Source organism: Gymnoscopelus braueri (assembly GCF_963280865.1).
Source record: "Gymnoscopelus braueri genome assembly, chromosome: 18".
NCBI lineage: Eukaryota > Metazoa > Chordata > Actinopteri > Myctophiformes > Myctophidae > Gymnoscopelus > Gymnoscopelus braueri.
Window position 1 is genome coordinate 8,112,355 of NC_137618.1, and position 22,674 is coordinate 8,135,028.

Sequence of the window (22,674 nt, forward strand, 5' to 3'; positions counted from 1 at the left end):
ATTGATTGTAACCTTTTTTTCGACCACACCTGTCTACATTTATTTGATCTGTTTCTCTGTGTGACAATGATATGATTTGTAATGTTCTTTTCATGTATATTAAATCTGCTTACAGCATCTAGCCATAACATAGTTTCCTAAGTTTGTAATGTTCATTTTCATATACAAACTATGTTTACTGCTGCTAGCCATAATACTTGTTTTATTACGTTTGTTTCAAATAAGGTTTGAATTGAAGCATTTTCTTTTGCACACGCATAAGCGCACACGCAAAGGTACACACACACACACACACACACACACACACACACACACACACACACACACACACACACACACACACACACACACACACACACACTCTCTAGATTGTATGTGTCCTGTTTCAGTGTAAAGGTACTTTACACATTAATTCACATAACATTTCCCCTACGGTTTGTGTCTTGAGTACCCACAGAATACGTACATTTGTAATCCGTAGAACAGCGAGAACATGGGTTTAGAATGATGATACCTCATACATCATAATTCTCAAATCACAGATTAGAACTCGGCCGAACAAAAGGTTTCAGTCTTGTGGTTAGTTTTTGCTTTAACCCATTGAGACCGAGAACGCATCTCTTGTCATTTAAAAAACGTCTTTGGCTATTCAAAAATAGCAGTTGTACAAGCTCATAAGTGCATTTTCGTGGAAAATGTGTGCAAATCTTTAAATATAAATATATGTTTTAAAGCGATCAATTTAACTCCGATCTTTGTTTCTTGGGGTCCCTGGAACAATATTTTTGAGATGGGGGTCCGTGGCCAAATACATACAACTTTGTTATTTGAGTCTTTGACATGGAAAAGTTGGAGCACCACTGATATAGCAACATAAACGTTTTTTTTTTGCTAACTGTTTGTAGAATATATATATTCAAAGATTTGCACAAATGTTCACGATTAAAAAAGAAGAAAAGAAAAGAAGAAATCTTAAAAAGACACAGATGCATTCCCGGTCTTAGTGGGTGAATCCCTGAGTGTACTGTACAGCTCCATTATACTGACCCTCGCCCTGTATCCGCTCTCAGGCTGTCAGCGTCCCGTAGGCCTGTCCCGGGGTAACGCCAAGGTGTGCTGCTACAGCGGCTGGTACTACTGTCACAGCTGTCACCAGGACAACGCCTTCCTCATCCCCGCGCGGCTGCTGCATAACTGGGACACCAGCAAGCACAAGGTGGGTGGGACCCGCCAGCATCCCGACATGTCGCCCGTACCGACCCCGAGTCTGACAGCGTAGGGCTGTAACTATCCATTTTTCTTCTTGGCAAATATTATATTGATTACTTTTTCAATTAATCAAATGAGTGAGAAGTGCAGGTTTTTTTCTTTTATCTTAATTATGCGATGTCTTAACGATTTTTGACAAAGACTGAAATTACAGACATTTTCTCTAAGATTTTTGTTAGTTGTAATTATTTTTGTAAACGCAGTTTCAGTTATGTTTTTTTTTTTGTTGGAAAGCCTTGTTTTTGTTTTCATTTAATTTAACTACATTTCTTTTTGTTTTAACCCATTAAGACCTGGAACGCATCTGTGTCACTTTAGATTTCTTTGGCTATTCAAAAATAGCAGATATACAAGCTCATAGCGCGGCACCGAGTGCCGCGCTATGAGCTTGTAGATCTGCTATTTTTTGAAAAATCTTTACATTTTTTTGGGGGGGATTTTTTTCCAAAAACTGTTAGGATTTAGAAAACATTTTTAAGAATCACCTCAGGTCTTAATGGGTTAATTAACTATAATAACCCTGGCATATGTCTGTGTGCATGCATGCGTGCATATATATGTGTGTGTGTGTGTGTGTGTGTGTGTGCGTGTGCGCGCAGGTGTCCAAGCAGGCCAAGGAGTTCCTGGAGTTTGTGTACGAGGAGCCTCTGCTGGACGTGCAGCAGTTGAACCCGTGTCTGTACGATCACTGTGAGGCCCTGAGCACCGTGCTGCGTCTGAGGCAGCAGCTGCAGTCCCTCAGAGCCTACCTGTTCAGCTGCAGAGCCACCGTGGCCGAGGACCTGCGACGCAGGTACTGGACACCAGCGCTTCTAGAACCTTTTGTTTGCACCAAGGACCCCCAAATTGTACAAGCTCGCAGCATGGCACGAAGTGACGCGCTGTGAACTTGTAGATCTACTATTTTACCATTTGTTTTGAAAAGTATCGGGGGGGGGGGGGGGAAATCTATTAAAAAAATGGTTCAAATGATTGTGACGCTGTTAACTCATTTTGCTTGGGACCCCCTAGAACCTCCCAAGGACCCCTGGGGGGTCCCTGGACCACACTTTGAGAACCACTGATAGTACACTACCTTCTGCTCTCTTCAGCAGGGGTTCTCAAACGGTGGGTCGGTACCCCCAGTGGTCCCGGGGTTCCCCAAATGACTTTGGGGGGGGGGCCCAGATGATTTGCTTAATGTGTAACATTGTTATCTCACTCAACAGTAAACAAACCAACATACAGTATAAATGTTAACAGGGTATCTGCACATTACTAAAGTGACAATTTAAGGAATTTTAAGATATTTTTAATACCTCCGGTTATGAAAAATAAATATACAATATTACGAGGCGTTGTGAGTTTGTAGATCGGCTATCTGTGGAGCCCAGTCACACTAAATGTAATGCCTCAACTCAAAGTGCTTGTCAAGGTGGGGGGTCACGTGTGTGTGTGTGTGTGTGTGTATGTGTGTGTGTGTGTGTGTCAGTCAGACCACAGCAGAGCAGGTGGACTGTACCAGAGGTGTATATGGATCATTCTAGCTGAGAAGGGTCATCTGTGTGTGTGTGTGTGTGTGTGTGTGTGTGTGTGTGTGTGTGTGTGTGTGTGTGTGTGTGTGTGTGTGTGTGTGTGTGTGTGTGTGTGTGTGTGTGTGTGTGTGTGTGTGTGTGTGTGTGTGTGTGTGTGTGTGTGTGTGTGTGTGTGTGCGCGTGCGTGTGCCTGCAAGGGCACAGTTGTACGCATCAATGTACATTGGTTCATCTGTTTACTTTTGTTCGTACACTTATGTATGCTTGCATCCCAGTCTGCATACCGTGTGTGTGTACTTGTATTACTATACTTGTGAGGACCAAATGTCCTCACAAGTATATAGTAGAATTTGAGAAATAGACATTATGAGGAAAATTTTAGATAGATTTTTAGAGTTACGTTTAGAAAAAGATTCAGCTTAGGCGTAGACATTTAGAGGTCAGGTTTAGGGGTTAGCGTTGGAGTTTTGCCTGATTTATACTTAGTTGTCACACCGCAAAAGAAAGGCTAATAGGCTTTATGGTTATGGCTTTAAAATGGCATTCATAAAATCTCTGTCCTAAAGCGTTTATGTCCTCACAAATATAGTAATACAAACGTGTGTGTGTGTGTGTGTGTGTGTGTGTGTGTGTGTTTATAAGAGAGGGATCCCACACTAAAAGGCTGTCTCTGAGCTGATGGATGCTCGATGCTCCAGCCCGGGTCACTGGCTCACACATGGCAGCCATGTTCTCCTGGCCCTCCTCAGTCACCAGTTTGATTCATGGTTCTTCAACACATAACACCACACCACCAGTTACATTGTATATTATACTGAGACATTTTTTCTTTGGTTAAAGGTAGGGTAAGTGATTTGCGTTGGTTAAAATAATTGTTAAATAGCTCTATATTCTGATAGTACTCATTGCTATAGAGTGTTTGTTCAGTAAAAGGAGTCTCCTTGTCTCTCCAGCTCTTTATAAAACAGAAAATGCATTTTCGTTTCAGTTTCAGTTTCATTTCCAATTTTATCCAATCAGGACAGAGAACTCAATCAGGATACAGATTAAACGAGTGAAATTGGAAGTGATGACACTAAGAAATGAGCAGGAAAAATTGGAACTGGAACACTATACAAATTAAGCTTAAAAATGGGTACTTTCTCCTGATTGGCTGAGATTTTGACACCTACCGAAAAATGTATTTTCTGTTTATTAAAGAGCTGGAGAGACAGGGAGACATCTGTTACTGAAAAAACACTCTATAGCAATGATTACTATCAGATAGGCATGTAACGATTTATCGTATATCGATTTAAATCGATTCAAAGTGGTGACGATTTAAATCGATGCAATAAAATATGACATCGCGATGCAACCAGCAGAGGGCGCAATCGAGTCTGACTCCATTCCTTGTTATCCGCCTACTATTTTGTCCCCTCAGGGCCACCATAGCTTTCTCCGTCGGTCTCTTCTTCACTCACTCAACGGCAGGCTATGAACGGAGAGTGGGGTTCACGTCCTCTCAGGCTATGAAATCTAAACAACTAGGCGATCGCACTGCATAAAGAGGGAAATGTGCGTCGCATGTAAACATGTTTATTTGATTGATGAAAAGCCCAAACTATACCGTTTACCCCCTCCCCCATCTGACAATATTGTTAGCTGTTGTTAGCCTGTCTGATTTAAACTCTGTAGGAAACATACAACTGATAGGCTTCTAATGAAAACGGCTAATTCTGGAGCGCCTCGGTGCGGCTGCCGCTGCAGAGTACAATGAATAATAATCTATATGAATAATAATAATTTAACAATTGTATCAGACTGCTGACAACGTCAAACTCATTTCAACACTGTCTGTCAGATATATAGCGAATTACATTGATATTAATCAATTAATTTTTAATCTAATCTCATTTGGAGCAGTTTAAAACAGTTTCCCTTATTACATAAATGTGTACAGAATGCTGAGAATATAGCATAGATAAAAAATTACTTGTAAATCCCAAGCTTGGAACAAAGGCTAAGCCTTAATTTGTTTATTTGAAGGTTTTCTTTATAATCTATTTCATCTGGGACATATGTTTTAAAATTAATTTATTTCATAATACTTATATATTTAAATTTATTATTTTACAGATAAAAAAGTATATGTCTTAATATGTACCTTACAGTTAATGCATGTACCTCATGAATAATAAAAAAGGCTTAATTTCATATATTGAAAAGAGGACAAGAGAAAATACAGTTGTTAAAAAATACATGATTTTTGTAAGAGAAATAATCAAGGTTTTTCAGTAATTTGTCTCGAAAATAAATGTGCTTAAAAATCGTGAAAAATCGTATCGTGAACCTCGAATCGTGATTCGAATCGTATCGTGAGTTGAGTGAATCGTTACATGCCTACTATCAGAATATAGTATTTTAACCTTTTAACAAAATACTTTTTGTATTAACCAAAAAATATCACTTACCCTACCTTTAAAATAAGTGTTAAATAGCTCTATATTATGATATAGAGCTATAGAGTGTTTGTTCAGTAACAGGAGTCTCCATGTCTCTCCAGCTCTTTCAGAAAATGCATTTTCAGGTCAGGATACCAATTTTATCCAATCAGGATGGAGAACTCAGACAGGATACAGATTAAAAGTGAGATTGGAAGTGATGACACAAAGAAAAGAGCAGACAATTGCAACTGGAACACTATAACAATGAAGCTGAAAAATGGGTACTCTCTCCTGATTGGCTGAAATGTTGTCACCTACTGTACCTGAACATGTATTTTCTGTTCATTAAATAGCTGGAGAGACGGGGAGACCCCTGTTAAGGGGGGCGCATGCTACCATTTTCGGTGGTCACCTTATCACCTTATCACCGCGGTGGTGATAGAGAGAGCTCTCTCTATCATAGAGAGCGCTCTCTCTATCACCTAAAAGGTGATAGGGTGACCACCTCATTTGGTAGCATGTGGGTCCCTTTACTGAACAAACACTCTATAGCAATGATTACTATCAAAATAAAGTGCTTTAACCTTTTAACAAAAACCTTTTTGTTTTAACCCAAAAAAATATCACTTCCCCTACCTTTTTAAATGCTTTAATACCTGAAAAACGTAAACTCAAATCAAACAACCAAACTGAAAAATTGAATAAAAATTCAAACTAATGAATATTCCGAGACTGTAATAAGTCTGGAATAAATGAGGTATTAGTGTGTGTTCTTAGTACAGAGGGCGCTAACAGTCTTATCAGTAACCTCATACCAATATAGCAAGACATCTCAGTCTTAAGCCCCTTACACACCGGGGGCGAATTTTTCATGCGAATAATACGTATTTTTTTAAACCTTATGAAGTCAATGCAAGCTTACATGGAGCGAAAAAGCGAAGCGAAAAAGCGTCTTTTAATTATTCGGAATTCGGAAGAGTCCGAATTTTGCGTATATTCGCATATTCGCCGGTGTGTAATGACCTTTACTGCTGTGTCCCTTCGAGTTTGGGTGGCGTGTGTCTGTGCATGCACTGTGTGCGTGGCAGTGCATGCATGTGTGCGTGCGTGTGTGTGTGTGTGTTTGTGTGTGTATGCATGCATGCACTGTGTACGTGCGTGTGTGTGCGCATGCCCTGCATGCGACCGTGCGTATGTGCGTGTTTACCTCCATCCCATTAGCCAGTGCCCCGCCACATCCAAACAGTACAGGATTAATGAGCGCTGTGGCGCTAAAACGTTCCCCTGGTCATCACTCTACTGTGAGGGGGATCTGAGGAGACCCCCATACACACACACACACACACACACACTCATACTTGTATTACTATACTTGTGAGGACGTCAATGTTTTAGGATAGAGATTTTATGAATGCCATTTTTACCATAATTGCCCCATTTTTAACCCTTATCTGAAAAAAGCAGATCTACAAGCTCCAAGTGCGTTGCGCTGCCACCCGTTGTGAGTTTGTAGATCGGCTATGTTCCATCGTGCGACGACGGTGCGCAACTAAGTATAAATTAGACATGACTCCAACCCCAACAGCTAAACCTCATCATGTTGGTCCTTCGCTTGGACGAGAGCGAAGTGACTTCACAATGTCTTGTGGGTGCGAAGATGGCTGATGAGGCCGATCCTCGCACGGAATGTCCGGTTGCATTGAGGCCATGTGATGGCTGGGGGCTGGCTGGGTGAGAGGGAGGAACTGCCACAGTTTGGGAATCCCTGACCTATACCAAATCTCTTTGCTGAAAATAGCCGATCTAGAGCAGAATGTTGGCCTATTACGACATGCCCAGACGTACAGCCGCTAGGGGTTAATGTGGTTAATAGATTTGACTCCGCCTCTCATCTCTAACCACTAACTTAAGTCATTCTGGTCAACACTGCTTGTGATTATTGTCCACTGATAGCCATGGGAGGCTTCTGTCTGTCTGTCTGTCGGTCGGTCGGTTGGTCGGTCTGTCGGTCTGTCCTGTGTGTGTTAGACACATAGAGAACACACACACACACACACACACACACACACACACACACACACACACAAAGACAACACACACACACACAGCTCCCTGACGCCCCATATTTCCAGGACAGAGTTTAGTGGCGACGTTACACACACGCATACATTGTGTACACACATACACACTCCCTCCTTCATTATACTGTAGACTAATCACTTAATGATAGCTAGATACACACACTTAATGAAAAGTGTGTGTGTGTGTGTGTGTGTGTGTGTGTGTGTGTGTGTGTGTGTGTGTGTGTGTGTGTGTGTGTGTGTGTGTGTGTGTGTGTGTGTGTGTGTGTGTGTGTGTGTGTGTGTGTGTGTGTGTGTGTGTGTGGGGAGAGGGGGGAGGGTATAGAGAGAAATAGACGGATTGAGAAGAGCAAACTAAAGTCTTGAATCAAATAATATCAGGTGCTATGAGGATACTGTGTGTGTGTGTGTCTAATCTAATCAGTAAATGGTAGTTGTCAAGTACTGGAGTACTGTTATCAAGACAAACACAAACTTGCCCATAGGCTTAACAGTAGGGTGTGGTCATCTATAGCATCTGATAAACGTGTTCATACGTGTGTGTGTGTGTGTGTGTGCGCGTGTGTGCGTGTTTGTGTGTATGTGTCTGGTAACCCATAGTTACGTGTCAAACAGTGGCATTTATCAGTGGTGCCTAACACTGCGAGGTGTCTGGATCACATGTAGGGCATGTCTCACACACACACACACACACACACACACACACACACACACACACACACACACACACACACACACACACACACACACACACACACACACACACACACACACACACACTGTACTTGTATTGTGTATGACACTCATCACAGATTAGGTTGGATTTAACATGGAGCCATGCTGGATAGTGGCGAGACACACACACACACACACACACACACACACACACACACACACACACACACACACACACAGTTCTCCCACCCAGAGCTCTCATGCATGTGTTTTGTCACATAGTAACAATATACAGTGTAGTGCAATATGTACAGATATCATATCGTCTCTGTCAGATGGAAACCTTGTATGTCCAAAACCATTCCTTTTCTTTCTCTCCATTATTTAAAAAAACATTTAAAAACATTGTCTACAAGCTCCAGGGACCACCAGAAGCAACCAGGGGGTCCCCAGCCAAATGAGTTAATAAAGTGTCACAATCATTTTAACCCCCTTTATCCATATTTTGTACTTAGGCTATTCAAAAATAGCAGATCGTGAAAATGTGTGCAAACCTTTTGAATATATATTTGAACATTTGTAACTCAAATCTTTGCTTCTGGGGGTCCCTGGAACAAAACATTTTTGAGATGGGGGGTCCGTGGCCAAATGCGTATAATTTTGGGAGTCCTTGACATGAAAAAGTTTGAGAACCTCTGAAGTAGGGAATTCATTTACAGTACGCCAAAAAAAAAAGACATTTGAAATGTGGGAGATATGAGGTTTCCGGCCGACTGCAACGATATGCGTGTCAGCAGCTTGTCAGTGTGTAGCAGATAGCAGATAGACTGTATCCACATGGCCTGCATGGGAGAATACCTCAGCCTTTACACTCACTGCCCAGCTCTCTATCTTAGGGCCTCTGTCACTGTTATTACATAATGGCCCGATCGCAATTATTTCAGATAATAAGGAAGCCTTGCCCCGAGGAGCCGCATGTGGCCCATTGTTGGGCCGGAGCCTATCTGCTGTTTCTGTAGCGCATGAAGTGGGTGCTGTGTGACTCCAAAGTCCAGGCCCAGGGCTCTGACATTTCTTTATTAGGAATAATAACCGTCTCGTTTTCAAGGGGGTCCGCAAATGACAAAATACACTTCATACATTAACCCCTTCTATCCGGGAACGCATCTGTGGCACTATAGATTTATTTGGCTATTTTTGAATTAACTCATTCAGTGCCTGACTTATTTCAGGCAGTTTGGCTCTGAGTGCCAGAGCCAAAATTCATTGTAAAAAAAAAAGTGCTTAGGAGCCGAGATACAGCCTTTTTCAGTAAGAAGTTAAACAAAGAGTGAATGGAGCAGAACATTTTCAAATCATCATATCTTCCAAAAAATATAAATAAATAATAAAAAATAAAAAAAACATTTTTTCTTTTTTTTTATATATATATTTTTGGACGTCTTAGACGTCCAGTGGCACTGAATGAGTTAACAATCGTGAAAATGTGTGCAAATCTTTGAATAGATATATATATACATTTTTAACTTCAAATCTTTGCTTCTGGGGGGTCCCTGGAACAACATATTTTGAGATGGGTCGTCCACGGCCAATTACATATCATTTTGGGGGTCCTTGACTTTTCCACGAGATTCACACGGACGAGTTTCTGTCCGGGCAAGGGGCCCGAAATGAGTGCAGGACCGAACATATCAAAACTTCCTTTGGGAAGCGCAAATGTATGGGCCACACAATTTGGTAGGTGGTGTGATTCATTACCCTGCACCAATCACAACGCACCTGTCAATTGTGTGCCCCATAACGTATGTGCTTCCCAAACATCATCGACTGTTTCCAAAGGACGTTTTCATATTTTCAGTCCAGCAGTCATTTCAGGTTCTGGCCTTGTCGCTGGCAGACAATGTTGTCCGTGTGAATCTCGTGGAAAAGTGGAGATATTTGACAAAACACACGTTTTCTGGCAGAACCTTCAAATGGATATGAAACTAGAGGACAATAAATATCTGACTCCAAGTATTATTAATTCATTTTTGGGTGAGTACACTTTTATGCCGCGCAGATCAGTCTGCTAACCGTGTGCGGATGGGACCGATCTATGGCTGTGTATTTGAAATACATGAAATGTATGTAAGATCACAGACATTCTAGGGCTAATCTGCCCTGTGCAATCTGTTGCTTACAAATCTTATAAAGCAAACATCAGCATTAAATTTTGATTTACATGTTCCAACATTCAATGCCAAAAACAACGATGAAACCGTTCATCGCTAAAATGGCATCATGGCGACAACCCTATAGCTCTATCACCATTTTAGCATGATTTCATAACCTAAGACCATTTCTAAGCCATTATTATTATTATTGCTTTGCCAGATATTGTGAAACAAAGGATTGGTTTGAGTTATTTTGCAGGATTACAGCTTCTTTCTATCTCCATTCATCTGTTCATTCATGTTTTTAACGCCATTCACTGTGAACTTACGTCACAACTCATTACTTTAGTGTGTGTGTGTGTGTGTGTGTGTGTGTGTGTGTGTGTGTGTGTGTGTGTGTGTGTGTGTGTGTGTGTGTGTGTGTGTGTGTGTGTGTGCACACAGAGTAAGCGTGCGTGTGCATCTTGCGTATGCTTTGTGTGAGTGTGTACATATGAGCCGTGTGTGTGTTTGTCCATAATGTGCGTCCAAATAGGTTTTATCTACGGTTCCATCCAAACGCCCCGCTGTTGCTAGGCGACCGGTCAAAAGCCATCGGTCGCATCCGGTGGGCTGTGTGGCTTGGATTGGTTAATAATATTATCATGCAGTTACAGTAGCATGGGCCAGTGGTTCTCAACCTCTGGGCCGGGTCCCACTTGTGGGTCGCGAGGATATTTGCAAGTGGGCAAATAATAGGCAAAATCCCTGGAACAAAATATTTTGAGATGGGGGGTCAGTGGCCAAATACAGTACATATCATTTTGGGGGTCCTCGACATGGAAAAGTTGGAGCACCACTGATATAGCAACATACTGTTAGAATTTAGAAACCATTTTTAGATATGTATTTGGCCGCGGACCCCCCATCTCAAAATGTTTTGTTCCAGGAAACCCCCAAAAGCAAAGATTTCAAGTAAAAAAATTTCCCTTTAAAAATATATATATCCATAGATTTGCACACATTTTCAAGATTTTTCAAAAATAGCAGATCTACAAGCTCATAGCGCGGCACTGAGTGCTAGAATCTAGAATAGCCAAAGCATAAAATAATGGTTAAAGTGGTTGCTTTCCTGGTCTTAATGGGTTAAAGTAAAGACAAGGGAAGATTGGTAGGGATATGCTGCCATTTCTTTTAATTCCTCTTGGACTTCTTATTTTTGTTTGGGCTCCATTTATTTCCAGGTAGGGTGGAGTTTTTTGTTTGTCATTTTTGGCCTTGGCCTCCCCGATTAGATATGCTTTCCCTATTTATGTTTCCTATGCAGTTGCTGTAAACTCAACTTTGGATAGAAATAAATGTACACTTTTTCCGTCATTTGTGTTGGGGTATTTTACATGTGTTACTTCTTAGCCTCTAGACTACATTAAGGACGTAACGTCCGAATAAACTTGCCATGCCAGTTTTTGCCTCATTAGCTCACTAGTGCGTCGCATTAGATCTGTTTTTGGCATTAAAGGTTTCATGATGTTCAGTTTTACCACACATTAAAAGTCTTTGTCATGGTCCTTCAAACGTGTATAGAAAGTTTCAACAAAAAATTCCACTCCATTGATCCATGGCAGGTGTTTTTCTCTCACATTTCTAAAGCCTTTTCAACTGTAATGAAAAAAGAAATCTTTGCCTGCGGGTGTTGCTGGTGAGGGATTTTGCCTGTCAATCATCGCCTCTGCTCCGCCCCCCCCAAAGGATAGGGGAGGGGAGGGGCGAGGAGGAGAGTGGGCGGGATTAATCGGCTGTGACCTCACTGCCGAAGGGCCAAGCTCAGATTACTTTTCAGCCTAATTATTCAGAAAACCCCAGACCACAGAAAATCCACTGAATGTTCAAAGTTCAGATTTTTGGGGTGTAATTGAGGTCATAAAACCCCCCCAAAAAAAGTGAAAATGAATGTCATAGAATCATTAAGTTTTAATTGTTCTTCTGTTCTCCATGTGTGTGTTGTTCACAGGATCTTCCCCAGAGAATACCTGCTGCAACACATCCATCTGTATTCTCTGTCGGACCTACAGCAGGTAAACACACACACACACACACACACACACACACACACACACACGTAACGTGAATATTGTTGCTGTCGCGCAGAAACCTCTTTCCTGTAAATTAACGTCCTACTTGATCATACTACAGCGTCACACAAAAGCATCAAAAGTAGCAGATCTACAAGCTCGAAACGCGGTGCGAAGTGATGTGTTTTGAGCTTGTAGATCTGCTACTTTCGCTGTTTTTGAATTTGAATCCTCAAAAGTAACAGTTTTGGACATAATGAGGTTTCCACCCGACGGAGACGAGGGCAAGCGAGTCCCTCACACGATTAAACGTTTATAAAGTAAACAGCCGTCTCTCGCGTGTAATGAAAATAACAAGTGTGTTTACAAAGTTAACTTCACCACCAAAGGCTAATAAAACTTGGAATGGACATTATATAAGCCCTTTCTACTGAACAATCACTCACTCACCTTAGCCGAGGTAAAAAAGATGCTGGAATATCCGATCACTTTGATCAGAGCTTTATTGATTACTGAGGGGGTTCTGTCCTTTGGACGAACCCTCCACTACATAGGAATTGTTAATGTAGTAATGGACACAGCTTTCATCATTCTGTATCCTCATCAAGGTAAGACGGCTTCATGGGATGTGGTCAAATCAATATTATAAATTAATAGCGCATCATTGGAGTTGGCATGAAAGCCCAAATGCGGAAAACACGCCGAGGGACCTAATAATCTCTAAATGTGTCAACTGAAAAGGAAAAAAAATCGTTTGAATTTGTTTAGTACTGTTGTAATTGATTTTTCATGAAGAATAAGGCATTCTAATGACATAGGCAAGCTTTGGCCCCGTGTAAGTCAGCCTCGGAGCAGACTTGAGAAAGAGCGGACCTCCCGCAAAATACAGACAGAAAAAGATTAATGAATCAGACGTGAGAAATTGCGTAAATTCCTTTACGTTCAAAATATAAATATATATAAAAATATGGGCGTAAACAGCTTAGTGAATCGGGCCCATTGAAACTAAGAACATTGTTGCCATCTTAAACATCAATGTTGCGTGTTTCATGTCGTTCATTAAAACATACCTGTCATATTTGGGGTTTCATAGTTACCAGGCCTACAATCAACCGTGTGTGCCCTGGTATTATCAGAGCTTAGACGTGTCTCTGGTAATCAACGTGGGTCAGACAGGTGTGTTTGGGGTGTAGCCCCCCCAAAACACAGGTGTGTCCCAAGATGCTCCCAAGATGCTGCTCATGTCACACGAGAGAGCGAGGTTCTCTTCTTCGGTGGCTCGTGTCTAGTGCTGTCACGATTATGACATTTTACTTGATGATTAATTGACACTCAAATAATTGCGATTGACGATCTAATTGCGTTTCTGTCGTTGAACATTGGAACGTTATGAAACGTTTTTTATTTCTGTTTGGCTTTTAGGCTTCATAAACAAAAGGTGCACAGGGCAGATATGACAAATAACTTACATCATTTAATATCTATACTTTGAAAAAAAAGTTTGAGCTTGCTATTTCCACTATGTTTGAAAATGTTTGAAAATATATGAGTCTTTCAACATTCGGCAATAGACAATTGCGATTATCTAAAATAATTGTGATTAGGCGATCATGTAATAATTGTGACTTATCTCATGTCAGTGGTTCTCAAAGTGGGGTTCGGGGGACCCCCAGGGGTCCTTGAGGGGTTTCCAGGGGGCTGCCAGCAAAATGAAGTTTAACAGTTTAAACACTTTATTATTTTTCGGCTATTCAAGATGTTGACAAATCAAGAATGTTGAATCAACAGTCAAAACTACAGTCAAGAACTGTGCTCTTCTCTTATGGGGGGTCCTTTCATGTGAGGGTCCGTGGCCAAATACATATTAATTTGGGGGTCCTTGACATGAAAATGTTTGAGAACCACTGGCTTATATCTGACATAACTGTATAGCGAGGGTAAGTGATATTTTTGGTTAAAATAAGTGTTAAATAGCTCTATATTCTGATAGTACTCATTGCTATAGAGTGTTTGTTCAGTAACAGGAGTCTCCATGTCTCTCATTACCAATGGCTGTGATGCCTTTGGCTTTATTCTGTTGACAACTTGAAGGTTTTCTTGGCCAGTGTGTGGAGTGTCTTTCATTGTTGGACATGTCTCCATGCGTTGTCCATTACACGTCTTCTATTGTTGGACATGTCTCCATGCGTTGTCCATTACACGTCTTCTATTGTTGGACATGTCTCCATACGTTGTCCATTACACGTCTTCTATTGTTGGACATGTCTCCATGTGTTGTCCATTACACGTCTTCTATTGTTGGACATGTCTCCATACGTTGTCCATTACACGTCTTCTATTGTTGGACATGTCTCCATACGTTGTCCATTACACGTCTTCTATTGTTGGACATGTCTCCATACGTTGTCCATTACACGTCTTCTATTGTTGGACATGTCTCCATGTGTTGTCCATTACACGTCTTCTATTGTTGGACATGTCTCCATACGTTGTCCATTACACGTCTTCTATTGTTGGACATGTCTCCATACGTTGTCCATTACACGTCTTCTATTGTTGGACATGTCTCCATGTGTTGTCCATTACACGTCTTCTATTGTTGGACATGTCTCCATACGTTGTCCATTACACGTCTTCTATTGTTGGACATGTCTCCATGCGTTGTCCATTACACGTCTTCTATTGTTGGACATGTCTCCATGCGTTGTCCATTACACGTCTTCTATTGTTGGACATGTCTCCATGCGTTGTCCATTACACACGTCTTCTATTGTTGGACATGTCTCCATACGTTGTCCATTACACATGTCTTCTATTGTTGGACATGTCTCCATACGTTGTCCATTACACACGTCTTCTATTGTTGGACATGTCTCCATACGTTGTCCATTACACGTCTTCTATTGTTGGACATGTCTCCATGCGTTGTCCATTACACGTCTTCTATTGTTGGACATGTCTCCATACGTTGTCCATTACATGTCTTCTATTGTTGGACATGGCTCCATGCGTTGTCCATTACACACGTCTTCTATTGTTGGACATGTCTCCATACGTTGTCCATTACACGTCTTCTATTGTTGGACATGTCTCCATACGTTGTCCATTACACGTCTTCTATTGTTGGACATGTCTCCATACGTTGTCCATTACCTCGTCACTCAAGGGTCCTTCTGGCCGATCCACACGGTCACGACTCTTTTCTGTTCTGGCCCCACAGTGGTGGAATGAACTTCCCACTGATGTTAGGACAGCAGAGTCACTGCCCATATTTCGCCGCAGACTGAAAACCCACCTCTTCAGGAAACACTACCCTTCCTCTCTGCCTGACCTACTTGTTGTTAACTAGTTGTTCGAACGCTTGTTTTCTATTGCTGTATTGTTTATTGGATCTTGTTTAGTCGATACACTTATTTGTTTTAGCTCATGCTCATTTGATTTAGCTATTTTGTCTCATCTGTTTAAGGAAATAGGTAGCTGATATATTGCACTTTTACCTTAGCGCTAGGTATACTCTTGGTTGCTTGTTTTTGCAGAAAATGCACTAAAGACTTCTGGTGATTAGTAGTTTTCGTTCCCTACCTATGTTGAATACACTTATTGTAAGTCACTTTGGATAAAAGCGTCTGCTAAATGACTGTAATGTAATGTAATGTAATTACACGTCTTCTATTGTTGGACATGTCTCCATACGTTGTCCATTACACATGTCTTCTATTGTGTTCTGGTGCGTTCCATGCTGTCCTTTCAAAGGCAGCAGCTCCTCTGTGTCAGTTGGCCATTGAAGGGAAGGGGCTCCTCCAAACTTCTATTGTTTATGTTCTCCCTCAACCCCCTCTCTCTCTCTCTCTCAATCAGAGAGATATTGAGAGAGAGAGAGAGAGAGCTCTCTCTCTCTCAAACCCTCTCTCTCTCTCTCTCTCTCTCTCTCTCTCTCTCTCTCTCTGTTACCATGAACTACTCCAGACACTCATGGTGAAATAGTTGGAGCCCCCTTCTTCTTCTTCTTCTCTCTCTCTCTCTAGCTGACCCCCCTCCCTCCCTCCCTCCCCCTCCCCACGCTCCTCTTCACTAATTGGTCACATTCAGAATCAACAGGCAGGAAAACAAAGCGTGACATCTCTCCATTCTTCCCAACGTCCTCGCAAACCACACAATTACTCACACGCTGTCACACACGTACACACAACATGCAAACACGCACAAAAGGCACGCAGATGCACACGGTGTTAGACGCACACAAAAAGGTACAAAGATGAACACACGAGTTTTAAAAAAAAAATAACATTATTGTTCACTAGATATGATAGCTTGCAAAGGAATTGATTTAATTAGTAGGTTTTGTACGGACAGATTACATGTATAATAATAAAGTATAATGCATTTTAGCAACAAGTATCTTATTCTGTAGCGTACCTTAGAGGACCTTAGATGTTAATGACATGTTAATAATAATATAAAATGTAAAGCATGTATTGGCATGTTTGTTATAGAATATACAAAACCAACTAATAACAGAAAAATATATAAAACGGCTAATTAAAGCATTTGATATCATAGTAGTTTTTTCTTGTCTTAACCACCTTCAACCTGACGTCACTATTTTGGGTATCTCATCATAGACTACATATTTAAAAAATATATGTATATATTTTTAAATACAGAAAATAGCTGATCTACAAGGTCACAAAGCTTGTTCTCGCTGTTATAGGGCTTAAGTGGTTATGTGTCATCATTTATTGAAGTAAACCCCAGCATCCGTATTGTAGAGAAACTCTTTTGTGTCGCGCTTTTAGCCTTAATGTCTGACTGTACCATGTGCTGTTTACATTTCTGACTAATATTCAATCAATCAATCTTGGGAGTCGCCGCTCCATATCTCTTCGCCAAATATTAGTCAATCTAGGAGCTCACAACCCCCTGACACGAACACGGTGTGAGCTTGTAGATCGGCTACTTTCACCGAACGTTCTCCTAATTATGACATGTTCAGAAATGAGGGGGCGGGGGGGTGGCGCTCAGGTGCCCTCGGTTTCCTGTTTATCCACGCTCTCTAAATAAAGCAAAGGGGAAATAAACCCCCCACACACACAAAACACAATGAAACTCTCTCGCTCTCGTCGTCTCTCGCCTCGTCCTCAGCACGCTGCCCTCTTAATTGGATTTACTTATTAACGAGCCTGTTCCTTTTGATTACCCGGCTGAATAAAAACACAGCCCTTAATCAGCGTGGGCTTTTTTGTTTGCTGGAGGAAACACGGGAGGTCAGCGCAGGCCGCGGCCACTGCCTCTGACCTGGACGCTCTTACGTACACGCTAATCCATTCACTCCATTCTCAGCAAATAGCCTTCATTCTCCTTGTGTGTGTGTGTGTGTGTGTGTGTGTGTGTGTGTGTGTGTGCTCTATTTAGAGCCAGTTCATTTGTTATACACCATATGTGTTTGTCCAAGCCTTACCCACACACACCAGCCCTGTTTGGCAACTCTTCCTCTTTGTGGTGCGCTGAGGAGTTTGTCCCTGAGTGTTTTTTTCGCTACACTGCAATAGTTCAGCGGAATGTTTTTTTTTTGGAGGTCTTGGTGTGAGGACTGGATTTTGTGTGTGTGTGAGAGAGAGGGAGAGCGAGAAGGAGAGGGGAGCAGATTTGTATACATACTAATTGTGTCAAATTAACACTGTGGCAAGCTACTGTAGTTGGTTCTGATGTACTTGTCGTGTGTGTGTGCATTCCTTTGCTTGTGTTCGTGCGTGCGTGCGTGCGTGCGTGCGTGCGTGTGCGTGTGCGTGCGTGTGTGTGTGTGTGTGTGTGTGCGAATCCTTTCGTGACACACAGCGAGCAGAGCCATCTTCCCAGCATAACAGCCAGCTATTCTCTACATGCCAAGTACTGTCCTACTCTGGCACAAAGGCCTGCTGAATACATCCTCACTCTCACTCTCACACACTCTCTCTCACACACACACACACACACACACACAGTGTCACACACACACAGTCCTCACACTCATTACTGCGACATACCTTCACTTAACGGGGCCATGCTACCCACAATGCATCTGAAATGTATTTCGTCCCAGCCAGTTACTGTAAGGGATTCTCTGAGAGAATTTCACAAGAGTATTTTGGTTGGTTGGATATTTGATTGTAATGCGTTTTGATTGTAGTTCCTAGAAAGCCCTGTGCTCTGTATTACATATATGCAAAACCAACATTCTCTTGAGTTCTATTTAACCAATCCGGGAACGCATCTCTGTAATTTTAGATTTCTTTGGCTATTCAAAAATAGCAGATATACAAGCTCATAGCGCGGCACCGAGTGCCGAGCTATGAGCTTGTATATCTGCTATTTTTGAAAAAGCGTGAAAAGTTGAATATATATTTTTTTAAAGCGAACTTTTGGAACTGTCAAACGTCTAAAAAAAACTATTGTTGCTATATCAGTGGTGCTCAAACTTTTTCTTGTCAAGGACCCCCAAAATTATATGTATTTGGCCGCGGACCCCCATCTGAAAATATGTTTGGTCTAGGGACCCCCCAGAGGCAAAGATTTGAGTAAAAATGTTTGCTTTAAAATATATATATGTTCAAAGATTTGCACAAATTGTCAAGATGTTTCAAAAATAGCAGATCTACAAGCTCATAGTGAGGCACTCGGTGCCGCGCTATGAGCTTGTAGATCTGCTATTTTTGAATAGCCAAAGTATAAAATAATGGTTTAAAGCGGTTACACAGATGCGTTCCCGGTTTTAATAGGTGGTTTAAACTGTACGTTTTTTGTTTTGTTAAAAAGTTATGGCTCTATCATAGAGTGTTTGGTTAGTAAGAGGGCCTCTCCATCGCTCCAGTTACTTGGTTAAAGGAGTAGTTCACCCAAAAAATGACTTATTTTCTATCAATTACACACCCCATGAAGCATTGAATTCATTGAGACTTTTTAGTTTTTGTCACATTCAAAATTTCCATGATTTGTTTTGGGGGGTGAACTACTCCTTTACATACATTTTCAGGGTCGGGTTACCAGATTTATCCAATCAGAAAGGTGAACATTGCAAAGATCATTTATCAGCTTCAATTTTTATAGCGTTCCAATTTTGGTCATTGATCAGCTCCTTCGTGTGTCATCATTTCCAATTCCAACTTCAATTGTTTATCCTGTATCACGTTGGTTCTCAAAGTGGGGTCCGGGGACCCCCAGGGGTCCTTGGGGGGGTACCAGGGGGTCCCCAGCAAAATGTGTTAATATAGCATCACAATAATTTTTACCTTTGGCTATTCAAAAATAGCAGATCTACAAGCTCATAGCGCGGCACAGAGTGCCGCGCTATGAGCTTGTAGATCTGCAATTTTTGAAAAATCGTGAAAATGTGTGCAAAACTTTGAATATATATATTTTTATGCGAATATTTTTAACTCAAATCTTTGCTTCTGGGGGTCCCTGGAACAAAATATTTGAGATGGGGGTCCGCGGCCAAATGCATATCATTTTGGGGGTCCTTGGCATGACAAAGTTTGAGAACCACTGAGTTAAGTGGTCCGATGGGTGGGCCATGTTTATTTGAATGATCAATCATGAAACCAACGCAGTATACCTTCTTATAAGTTCTTATTTATCAGGATCACTTTTTAATATCGGCATTATATTGCCATTAAAATCTGTCCCTCGCGTCACATTTACATTTACAAATACTGTTACTTTAGTGCAATTTTGAGGTATTTGTACTTTACTTGAGTATTTCCAATTTCTAATACTTTTACTTCTACTCCACCACATCTCAGAAGCAAATGTTGTACTTTTACTCCACTGCAATTATTTGAAAACTTAAGTTACTAGTTACTTTTCAGATATAAATTATGATATTATGAAACATACATTAATCACTTTTATGCGTAGGCTATTTGAAAATAGACGATCTACAAGCTCACAACGCGTTGTGAGCTTGTAGATCTGCTATTTTCAAACATTTTAGTACTTTTACTTTTTGATTTGGTGCCAATACTTTTGTACTTTTACTCAAGTACATTTTGAATTCTGGACTTTTACTTGTAACAGAGTATTTCTATATTGCAGTATTGATACTTTTACTTAAGTAAAGAATTTGAGTACTTTTTCCACACACGCGCACGAGCACACACCCACCCCACTGATGACTGGATATATAGTGCACTGGTAATCCTGTTCAGTGTGTGTGTGTGTGTGTGTGTGTGTTTAAGGAGAGGGTGTTATCCAAACACAGCTCAACCCTGCTCTTTATTGAGCTGTAATCCCGACAGCCTCTCCGGCCTCTCTAATGGAGCTGTAATGCTGTCGGCCCGCTCTCTCTCTGTGTGTGTGTGTGTGTGTGTGTGTGTGTGTGTGTGTGTGTGTGTGTGTGTGTGTGTGTGTGTGTGTGTGTGTGTGTGTGTGTGTGTGTGTGTGTGTGTGTGTGTGTGTGTGTGTGTGTGTGTGTGTGTGTGTGTGTGTGTGTGTGTGTGTGTGTGTGTGTGTGTCTATACTTGTTAGGGCCAAATGTCCCCACAAGTATAGTAGAATTTGAGAAATAGACATGGTAAGGAAACATTTCGTGATCCTCACAAGAGAAGTTGTTGTTGGTTAAAAGAGAATTTTAGAGTTTTAGAGGGGAAAACCGGTTTGGGGGTCCTTGACATGAAAAGGTTTTAGAACCACTGATTTAGAAGTTTGTTTTAGCGAAAATGTTGATGTCCTCACAAGTATAGGTGTGTGTGTGTGTGTGTGTGTCTGTGTGTGTGTGTGTGTGTGTGTGTGTGTGTGTGTGTGTGTGCGCACGCACGGGGGGGAATTCTGGAGGCGGGGTTAGGAAAACGGCTGCTAAACAGCCGTTTGAGGGGATTAGGAGGTTGTGGAATCACAAAGAACTCCACGTGGGACGGAGGGGGTAAAGATTGGGGGGGGGGGGGGTGACACGATGGTAGAGGGGTAGAAATGGGGAGGTGATGGGGGGGGGGGTAGAGATGGAGGGGGAGATGCGGGAGGAGAGAGGGGAGGGGGAAAGGGTCCTGCAAAATAGGAAGGTGGGAGCGACTGAAGGAAAGCAGAGGAGGGAGAGGGAGAGAGTGTGGGGGGGTATGGGAAAACACCGGGACAGATAGAACGGGGGTTAAGTAGAGGAGGATGAGTAGAGAGAGTAGAGAAAGACTGGATTCACTAGAGACACAGAGGGAAAAACCAAGAAACATGGAGTATAGAAGACTGAAGGAAACATGTAGGTGAGCATTGAGAGAGAGAGAGAGAGGGAGAAGCTGGGTGGGAGGGATGGAGGTTTTGGGAGTGGGAGGAGAAAAGGGGGGGGGGGGGTCCTCTTCTTGGAAAAGCTACAATGACAGTGCACAGACAGCAGCTGACAGGCCCCCAAAAGCCCCCCCCCCCCCAACACACACACACACACACACACACACACACACACACACACACACACACACACACACACAGCAAGGACCTGCTGGAATGCAGAGGTCTAGCACTTGTCAGTCATGTGTCAAGAGAGCACATTTCTGAGGCCTTTTCACCCTTTGGTTTCATTCACACAGAGTGGGACACAGAGTGGGAGACAAACATGCAGAAGGTTCTGAAGCTTCCGCTGTCAATAATTAGTACAGAGAGAGTAGGAACACCTCCGCTAAGGGGCCGTCGTGTCCGTTCCTATACGGGAGCAACGTTTTGGGGAAACCATCAGCGAGACGAGGCGCTGGCCGAACGCTCTGTTTTGTGGCGTTTTTATCTCCTTCCCGAGAGTTTGACCCATTAAAACCGGTAACGCGTCTGTGTAACCACTTAAACCATTATTTTATACTTTAGCTATTCAAAAATAGCAGATATACAGGAAAAGGGGAAAAAAAAGCGCCCAAAAAAATGTACTTAATTCTAGGAAGTGCCACTGGTTTTCTTCTTCTGTTTAATATCACATTCCCCATCTGCTGCTGATCAGGAACGCGCTTCTGTGCTAAATCTAAATTCCAGTTCATTCTAGACCTGATTTAAACTGTTGTTTCACAGCGGAATATCATCCTATCACCCCATTTTTACTAGAGGACATCCGTAGGTAGGAATGTGTCATTACCTGTCAAATTTGCAAGATGATGTTGAAATGACATCAGAATTACCCTTTTCACTTCATCCTGCCCCACTACTTCTGAATGCTAACGCTTTGTGATGGAGTCACGAGCTACAGTGATGAGTGAGGTCACAGACGTCTTTTGGTAGGCCAACCAGGAACTTCTCTCCGACCATGGGGGGGGGGGGGTTCCTACCGTAGATTTCCATAGTTTTTTGGACAAATTAAGAAAACTATGCCGATGCCCCTTGGGAACAATGCCCCTTTGGAATGCATGCCACTCGGGGCAATGCAATACCCATTGTACCCGTTGTCAATGGGTACTTAGTGCGGTACCCATTATCATAGTACTTTGAGGCCAAGATGGCAGTACTATGACGCTGTGTTGATTTTGGCAGCAAATTTGTATTTAGTTTTAGTCATAGTCTTTTGA

At 41.9% G+C, this 22,674-nt stretch overlaps 1 protein-coding gene across 1 annotated transcript in view; it reads left to right on the plus strand.

Moving 5' to 3' along the window:
- Positions 1-22,674, plus strand: part of plekhm3 (pleckstrin homology domain containing, family M, member 3) — a 93,610-nt gene that overhangs the window by 62,844 nt on the left and 8,092 nt on the right. The window contains exons 10-12 of the mRNA XM_080456911.1: positions 1,071-1,216; positions 1,869-2,062; positions 12,109-12,172. Coding sequence (XP_080313037.1) covers positions 1,071-1,216; positions 1,869-2,062; positions 12,109-12,172 — 404 coding nt within the window. The remainder of the gene's footprint in view (positions 1-1,070; positions 1,217-1,868; positions 2,063-12,108; positions 12,173-22,674) is intronic.